This window comes from Papaver somniferum, chromosome 10 (assembly GCF_003573695.1).
Source record: "Papaver somniferum cultivar HN1 chromosome 10, ASM357369v1, whole genome shotgun sequence".
Taxonomy (NCBI): domain Eukaryota; kingdom Viridiplantae; phylum Streptophyta; class Magnoliopsida; order Ranunculales; family Papaveraceae; genus Papaver; species Papaver somniferum.
Window position 1 is genome coordinate 156,260,519 of NC_039367.1, and position 10,154 is coordinate 156,270,672.

A 10,154-nucleotide genomic window follows, 5' to 3' on the forward strand; every position below is an offset into this window, starting at 1 on the left:
CATTTGTAGCCTACGTAAACTTGCTCTTGCATACCAAGCACCATTGCTCTGCCAGAACTGACATCTCAGTCCATCTTTCATGTCATTCCAAGACATAGGATTGGCATAACCAGCAGCATCATCTTCTTGCAGCATAGTTCTCCACGAAACCTTTGCATCACCACCAAGATAATTGCCTACGAGAGTTACTTTTTGTCCTTCCCCAGTTTCATTCGACTCAAAGTATGCCTCAATGTCATACAATAAATTCTCAATTTCTCTAGCATTTCTGGAACCTGCGTATATTCTTGTCTCGGAGACTCGATTTGAGCTTTCTCCATGCACGTTTTCCCCTACAAACATGTCGTTACTGATTAACCCACGAATGCTTGCCACTTCCTCTGACATTTGTTTCGCATGGCTTGTTAGTATGGTCTTTATGTCATTGAATTTCACCTTCAATTCAGTCAATTCAGTATTGGTTTCACAATTCAAAAGGGTTTCATCAGACACCTTTTCTTCTGCAACACTTACCCTGCCATCGAATTCTTTGAACCAATCTGACGTTCTTCCTTCAAGTAGGTCTAGCCTGCTCTTATCTTCAGAAGAAAGAGGATTTTCAGTGCCATCAACACTAAATCAATGGTTAAATCACCAAGATCACCATACTCCTCAAGTTGATCGAACACACCCGATAGTTCTTCGTCGACCATCATGCCATTAGAACTCATTTCTAATGCAATATTCTGAAAAATAATGCGCCACTTACTTGATCACAGGAAAATAAATTAATAGAGAAATAAGTACTAGTGTATTATCCAACAAATACACTCGAATTGTGTACCAAACACACCTCTGATACCCGTAGTGTCACACCTCCAAAATGCCTTTGCAAATTTCTACGAAAGTGTAACTCGGCAGCACAAGTGGTTCTGTGAATAGCTTCACCCAATTGCACTTCATCCTTATAAGTTTGTACCAATACAAACACCTAACTCTTCAGGTTTACCAGCGGAAGTCTTTAACCTTCTTTCTCTTCACTTAAACTCATCAAATGCACCCCATAATACATTCAATCCATGCCATACTTTACCTACAACAATCAGCCAACCAAGAACACTTAAAACATGACACAATCAACTCTTTTTATTGCATCAAAGGGAAGAAATACAAAACTTAGTCCACTTGGGACTTACACAGACTTGTTCACCTTTGAACCAAGTCTTAGTCTTACAAAAACTCTCTTATTCACTCACATATGCAAACTCACTCTCACATATGTTTTCCTTAGCAAGCCTGCCGAACTTTCCCCTCCTTAAGACTATTTATACAACAACTTTATTTGTCCAAGCCGTGCACAACCGTTGTACACATTGGAGACAGCCATCTGTCCTAGGGAGCAGTTCCATAACCGCCACTAACTATGCTAACTGGCCAGTTCTTTTCTAACTCGTGCCAATCATCCAACACATGTTCTATAGAAGTTAGAACTTTTCTCCGACGCTTATAAACTCCTTTGTAACCACTCCCCTTCATCACGCATCATTGGCATGCTTGTGAAGCTCATATCTGACTTGCAACCATCACTTGAGCCATGTTGCACGCTAGTTGCAATATGCTGGATTATGTCTTGCACCAACGTTCAGCCATCTTGACCCTATATGTTTATCACTCCAAACTCATGCACGAACATTACTTAAGCTTCAAACATCAATGCCAGCTCCATTAACTCACTCTAGTTGTTCATGCGTCATATACGCCAATTAGCTTGACAACAGCAATGCAACACTTGCATTACCAACTTGTTTGCATTATTCAAGCTTTGGCCAACCTTGAATATATGCCATAGACCAACTCTTGATCTGTTCTTCGCTCATGCAATATCCTTGATCTTGGGATAACTGCAATTCCATGGATATGCATCGATGCCAACATCGCATGTTGCATCTGTCACTTTGGCCTCAACTTGACATTCCCTCAATGAAGCTTCATGTGTCGGCCAATCAGCTTCATTACTTGGCCAATGTGTTTTACAGTGTAGCGCCACTCTTTCGCTTCACTGGCCTTATAGGGTTATACCATTCTTGGCACTTGACGGTCTCTACAGAATACCGCTATTATGGCTTCGTTGCACTATTATAGCTTCGTTGCGCTATTATAGATTCGCATTGTGCCATTACGCCTGAGTACTAACTTGGCCTGCAACTCTGTGATGCACAATCATTATGCTTCACTTGCAGTACCGTAATAATACGTTTTTTGTCAATATTTTGTTGATTAAATGGATTACATATCATATATTATGCATAATTGTCGCCAAAGAACAACTGCTCATTGGTTTGAGTTAACTTTCAGGAATAAAAGGTCATGGGATCAACTCCCTTCACTAACAAAATTTCTTTTTCATAGAAAAGATCTATCGAAATCAGTTGACTGGGGTTTTAGAATTGGAAAGTATAGGTGGTCGTATTACCAATTTCCATATAAGGCTATATTGTCGATAGTATATGTTAACGACTTATTTCGAGCTTTTACCAATAGTAGGGAGTATGTATAGGTGGCTGTATTACCAATTTCCATATAAGGCTATATTGTCGATAGTATATGTTAACGACTTATTTCGAGCTTTTCCCAATAGTAGGGAGTATCTTCTTCAGTATATGTTAAACCATCGGGTAAAACTTCAGGCACTAAATTGAATCTTGTTGCATCCCTTCTTGAATAAACCACTCTGTGGTCTGCCCTTATAGTTTCAGTTGTGTGCCTTAATAATTCAGACAGGTTCTAATTGGGTGAGTTGTGGACCGTTGATGGCTTGCCACGCGTCTGTCATCGATTGAGTCTGTTTAGGGTTCAATATTTGTTGATTAAATGTGAAAGAAGAGTTATCTGTCTTTAACACTTGAATTTTGTTTTTTATGAAATTTTATTTGGCTGCACCTCTGGCACAGATTTTGGTTTGAATCCTTGATTCAAGAGGTGATTGTTCACCATTCTATCCATCTCTGCTTGTTAAATCTTTAGGTATTAAGTTTCTTATTCAAACTAATCACCAAGTCTAATATCTAGGCTGTTGTTATCACTACAAAACAGAAGGCCTCTTGGGATGGTCAAAAAAACGTCCCAAAAGGCCTAAAGCCGTCCCCAAAAGGTATTAGGGACGGTTCCGCTACCATCCCTAAATCCACCGTCACTATTACTACTAGGGACGGTTCTGACTTTTAGGGACGGTTCTCACTTACCATCACTAATACTTCTAGGGACGGCTCCATGCTGTAGGGATGGTTTTAAAATGCATCCCAAATACTTTTCTAACCGTCCCTAGAGGAAAATTCCAACGGTAGCGGTGACCCAATAGTAACGTCGCTAAAGTGTTGCTAAAATTTGAAAATTTGGTAATGAACTTCCTCGGTTTCTTTGGCAGGATGCCTTTCCCTTTACCCTTCTGAACATTCATTCACACAGTATTTTGTCCCAAAAAACATTCTCATTCATGAAATCAAGTTGTTCACAAAAATGATTCAAACATTTAGAATAACAAGTCACATACAACAAAAGAAAAAACTCCGCAAAAACAATCAAAAGATGATGTTTTCAGACTACCATAGTTGTATACAACTTGGACGTAAACGGTGCACCATCTACACTGGAAATGTATTTGATTGCTTCTGCTCCAGAACGACCTTTATTGCTCTGCAGCATTTAATTCCTATCATCTACCAGCATCGAAATTATGCAACAAACCAAACTTAGTATAGAATGTCATCGATCGACGCACATGAAGAACGAAACCATAAGTATCTAACCTAAACCAAATAGGGCATAACTGTAAATAGTATTGGGACAGGGATGGAGGAATAAATACTCAGTTTATGGGTTTGCAATTCCAGTTTGTGTTATGCCTTTGGAGGAGTTCTAACTCACCTCAATTAGAACATTGGGATAAGGACCACATCGTTGGCACATGGCACTAAAATTTCCATTGAGCTCCCAGTTGTTGCCGCATTTCCTATCACGTAACCGCGTAATCATGATCAAGCGAGTTGGATATATGTTTGGTAGGATACCTCGAGTCCTGCAAACTTTAGCACTTATTTCCCATATTTGCGCCACCAATAACCACCGACAATATTTTACACTCTGTTTGAACAACAATGAAGTGATCGCAAATGAACTACTAAGCAAAACATTTTCCATAGGCGAAGTTTTTACCTGAATAACAAGATTCCATATCTCAATGCATGTTAGGTCATCATTGTTATCTCTTGAAATTCCGAGTGAAGTGACCAGTATTCCCCATCTCCCAGAAGTCATCCTAATGAAGGCATAATAAGGGGAAAAAGTATAAGGGAACTCGACATACTACTAGCAGTCTCATTTTTGAATCACATATTCCCTCAATCATGTCACAGAGAATTGTTATACCTATGTTATTCTTTATTCCATTCATTCTGAAATAGAATAACACAAGATCTTCTAGAATAAGGTGTATACAGTATCATGTTGAAAAAATAAGTAATAGAACTCACATGATTTTCGCATAAGTGGGTCATCAACGAATCCAAGAATTTTGTATATAGCACATTCTCAGTTGTTGTTAGGTGATTTCTTAGAACAACTCCCAGGCGACTTAGATGATTTCGCAGCATTTCCTCGCACAGCTTTTGGTGCCTGTCAGACAATTGGTCAATATGAGATTGACAAACTCGATCCTGGTTATGAAACAACTCCCAGGCGACTAACATGTTTTCCTTAATGGGTATCAATTAAAATAAATTCATAAGCAGCTACGGAATTAGAGCAAGCTGAATAACACTGGTTAAGCTAAGTATATGAAATGGAGGAAGAACAACGTAAATACCAGTAATGGCCAATTGGACCAACAAATCCAAAACCAAACCCACTTGTGATAGCTGCCCTTTTCCAATTGACATTGAACTTTTCATCCTCATACTGTTACAAAATTAATCAAATTCAAAGACAAAAAAACATAGTATATATGGTCATATTTACTACCATTACCTAAGAGTTCCTGTTAAAAAAGATATTTCCACTACCGACTCTTTGTAAAACACCTCTGAATCTATATGAAATACTGCCAAAAAAAGAAGTGAATAACGCATGATACCTCGAGTACTTTATTGGGACCTGAGCCTGGTGGCAATATTGGGAATCGATCACGGTGGATTTGGGATTCTCCACAGTAGGTGAAGGTCTCTTTATCTTCAATCTTTGACCTCTGATAGAAGTCTTCTCGAGGCTTTGCGGATAAGGATTCTTAAATTTTAACTTCATCAATGGTTTTGGAACCTTAACATAATCTTTTCACCTTTCTTCCAGACAATAATAAGTCACCAAATGCAATTTTTGGAACCTTAACATAATCAGTTTTATCTCTAATTTCAGAAGTAACAATTATTACCTGAGAGACCTAATCGCCAACATCAGCAATATGCACCTGGCGCAACACACCTAAAGTCAGTGAGTACATTGCTAGGAATAAAATAAGTACAAGCTAGATATGAAGATAGACGCAGTACATCAGACAGAGATATTGTGGGGTCCCTGAGTGTAAGAAATCCATAACCATAGTGGGGTCAAACTGAATTAACTCATTAGCAGCAAAAGCTTTGTCCAAAGGTTAGGTAGCAACACTATCTATTAGTGCTAGGAGTGTAGTACTAGTAGTTATATTTTCACATTAATCATAGATTCATGCATGTAAAAAAAGTCCTAATTATCGTCATAGATCATAATGGTCGTAAGGTATAGGTAGAATGGGAAACAGAGTCCATGATAATATGCCAAGCACGTAGTACTCAAAGAATATCATTTTTATAGACATAGTCATACAGAATGCTAGTAGTTTTTTGATGAGTACCACCCATTAAACCCTGTAAACGTATCAGATGATAAAAAATTTGGTCATGACTATCTATGCTCAACAACCTTATTATTCCGCTAATAGAAATCCCATTCATTACTTTCTTCATGTACCCATGGAGTCGTATCTCCAAATTTAGCAACAACTTGAGATTTTCAATTAAAAACATATCACATCATCAGTATATGCAACAACTTGCCTAGTTTACTATCCTCGAATACAAGAAACCCCATAAATACAAGAACATTTCTACAGAATCAGTAAGGCTTTAAAGCATCAAACCTATTATACAACTACTAGGATATAGTAATTAAAATTGATATCTAATATAATATAATGAAAGATTGACGCAACATTTCAGCAAATCTAAATCAAAAGACAAATAAGTACTCAGTTGATACTACCCAATGTAAATGGGATTGGAACCCCACAGTACACCTTTTGGTACAACTACCAATCACTCAACTAACTCAATTTCAAGTGGGATTCAATCCCTGATTCATTCTCAGTTTTAAAGAAAATCCTAGATTTCATAATATAAATGAGAAAGGGGCATGAAGCAACATTCTAGCTAATTGGAATCACAGTGCAAGTGAAATTGGAGCCCTTAAACCTAACTCTGCCAACATTTCCTAATTCATTCTAAGTATTAAAGAAGAACTCATAGAATCAATAATCTAAATCGAATCAATTACAGGATACGACAAAGTATAAAACTATGAGCATACATATCAAGCAAAATAAAATAACACACATCACTAATTTGTTGATGAAATCAGTAACTGAGATTTGATACAAAACTTTACCTGAATTCAAACCCAAAATCGATGGAGATGAGGAAAGTGTGCTCTTGTAATTTACAAACCCTAAAATCAAAAAACAACAACGTGAGATTTTCAAATCAAAATTCGCAAAACCTAAAATCAAATCAATGTAAGATTGAACGTGGAGGAAGAAATCTAACCTGAGAATCAAGTGTCTCTTCACTGGGAACGAATTTGAGATCTCACAGGGAAAATCACGAACGAAGGAGTTTTAACTTAACGAGTTTTTTTCAGCAGAAGAGGAAGAAGGTGAAGAGAAACTGAAAGAAGGGCGATATAACCAAGAAAAAAAAATGTTTTCTTGTGTGTTTCAGGCGTAAAATAATTAAACTACAGATGATTCAATCAGAACCGTCGAAAATCTATCTATTAGGGACGGTTAAAATTAATGCGTCCCTATTAGTGGACCAATAGTGACGTCCAGAGGGGTTCGTCCCAGATGGATAATTCTAGGGACGGCTAAAGCGGAGTGTCCCAACAACTAACCTTTAGGGACGTTTTTTTTTAAATGTGGCCGTCCCTAGAAGCCTTCTTTTTTGTAGTGTATCTAGTGTCTTGATACTACACCTCACACCTTTGTATTGATCCGCTCTATGAAAAACAGTTGACTGGAGTTTTAGTATAAGTTGATGTATTGCCATATTCAGAGGCTTACAAGGCGCCTTCCTCGTTCTGGATCATATAAGGCTAACCTGTCGACATTGGAGAATAGGATATCACCATCTTTTTAGTAACTCGACCTCACTTGATGGAAAAATTTGGAATAAGTATATGCAGGAAAAATGAAGGGATGTGAGGGCTTTCCCATTAGTAGGGAATGTAAGGATAGTAGCCCACAATGGCAGCTGAATGAATGTAATTGCTCGAAGCAGAACATGCTAGTAATATCTTATAGTTGTAAGAGTCAAATCAGAGCGAAAACAGAATGAAACTTGACAGCTGAATTTATTCAATCAGTGCTGACTAGCATGGACTTTTTTGGATCATCTAAAATTCATTGAGCACCATGAGTGTCAGCATATGAGCTGCCAAAATACACAATGCGTGTGTAGATAACAATTCATTCCTTCTTGTTATATCCGCCCTCTTTTTTATTTCATTTTTTCACTTCTCTGCTTCTGCTTTAATTCTAAAACCTAAGAAAAATTTCTGTCTCTTTTTACATAAATATCAAAAGGGTTTCATGGACTTCAAGATTCTACCTAGAGATGTTACAGTAGACATTTTAAGCAGATTACCGGATGAATCTGTTCAGGAATGCAAATAAGTATCAAAAACTTGGAATAATCTTATCTCTTATCATCCATCGTTCTACAAGATGCACATAAATCATTTCAATCATCCTTCTCCTACTGATTATGAAATCTTTTACTATTTTGAATATGATAAGAATCATGATGAGTCAATAACACCTGTTGAGGGAATCACAAAGATGAATTTTACACTTCCATTTAAGAGTTATTTTAGGTTTATTGGTTCATGTCAAGGTTTGATATGTCTTGTTAAAGGACGATCTGTTATTTGTAACCCTATCACTAGGGAATATGTGATGCTTCCAGAAATTAAGGGAGATTGGTATGACAGTTTGGATCTGGAATGTATTTGGATGTGTGGATTCTGTTATGTTTCTTCCACAGACGATTATAAAGTTTTACGAATATATGGAGGGACGAAACCTTGGAAAGTGTACATATACACCCTGGGCTCTGACAGTGGATGGAGAAAACTTGAAGAGTTCGATTCTACATACAATTTCCATCATTTGAATGATGCTGGTACCATTGCCAATGAATGTTTTTATTGGATGGATGATGAATTAAAAATGATTGGTACCTTTGATTTCATTGAGGAAAAGTTTTGTGAATATCTTTCACCACCTCCTTTGCCACCACATAGACATAGTGATTGGTGTTATTCTCACATAGGGGTTTTGGATGGGTTTTTGTATTTTATTAGTAACCTGAATATTAATCACAAATTCCGTGACTTATGGCTATTAAAAACGAAGAATGACATAGGGCTAGATGAAAATCAGTCGTTGGGTTGGAGTCAAGAGTTTAGGATTGACAGAAGCATATTATTAGCAGTTGCAAAGAAATATGGTGCTTTCAACTTATACTGGTACCACCTCAACAGTTATGACATAAATGCTTCAACGTCAGAAAGGCTTGTGGAACTTAAGGAAAGGAAATGTAGACTTATCGCGCACAAGAAAAGCTTGGTTTCGTTCAAAGAATTAGGGGAACGAGATACACAAACAATGGAGCAGTTGAAGGAGACAAGAAAGCCTTGATCAGTCTCTCAAGCAAATCTAGAGGATGCGAACCCTGAATACATTCTTATAAACTGGTAATATTCGTTGAGTTTTCGAAGTAGTATTCATATAATTCTGTAGACTTTTGAGTTTTTCATTTTGAAATTGGATAAGTAGTAACCTTTGGGTGAACATTAGCTGTTGGCCTTGTCTTAGTGAGTTATCTATTACAAGTTTCTTTTGTTCAGTCTTTTTATCATTGGTCCAACTTTACAGTAGTGTTCTTTGTATTGGGTTAAGCTGTGTAGCTTGTGCTTTGTGCATTTTGTTAGTGAATCAACCTTATTTCAATGGAAACATGTGATGCATGCGTTAGTGACTTGTTTCGTTTATACATGGAGTAGAATAAGTATATGCAGTAGGAGAATTACATCTTTACACCATCTGATTGCAAATTTTAGTGATCCAAATTTATAGTTATTCATATTTTCGTCTACTGTTTTACTGCTTGTGTTAATGGTTTAGTTAGTGGATACTGCACTATTAGTTTTTCCGTGATAATTTATATTCTCTAAGTTTCCGTACTTTGATTAACCACCACCAACCTATGATCAATTAGCAAGGAACCTTGATGACTAGAACTTAGACCATTTTAGTTATGGAAATTCACTGCCGCATACTTCTTTGTCCTGATTCCAACTTTGTTTTCCCCACAATTGCTTCTAAAATTACAATGGCTCGTTAATTTTTCTCTTATGTATGGAATGCGTAACATCATTCTCAAGCCACAGGTGTTCTTAATGTAGCGCCAAAACTTGTTCCTTTTACAAAGATTGTATTTTGGTTATCAGTCAGCTGAAATTCCATCTATAACCTGCTAAGAAGTAGCCTCTATTTTGGCAAAATTAAAAAAAATACTTCATGAAAAGATTGTAGCATTAATAGGACCTTGCTTTATTTTGTTATTACAGTATTGATCATTTAATAGATAGTAATGAGTTAACATGGTTTAGCATTTGCAATAGCTTAAGATATATTGCTCTTCCAATAAAGATCAGACTTCAGAGTAGAATTCGTTTTCCTTCTCCATTGAACCCTACAAAAAATGTTAGAAAACTTATAATATTCATAAACAGTTTTGAAGTCTGGTGACTCCAATAATTTGATCAATGAAGAGTCAGTGAGCTTCAAAACATGGCATCCGTCTTTTGGA

The 10,154-nt window shown here is 36.9% G+C and overlaps 1 protein-coding gene across 1 annotated transcript; it reads left to right on the plus strand.

Annotated features, from left to right (window-relative positions):
- The first annotated feature begins 8,005 nt into the window (after positions 1 to 8,005).
- On the plus strand, positions 8,006 to 8,980 carry LOC113316640 (F-box protein CPR1-like). The gene has a single exon (XM_026564798.1). It carries the CDS (start codon positions 8,006 to 8,008, stop codon positions 8,978 to 8,980), a length of 975 nt encoding a protein of 324 aa, XP_026420583.1.
- Positions 8,981 to 10,154: the final 1,174 nt, after the last annotated feature.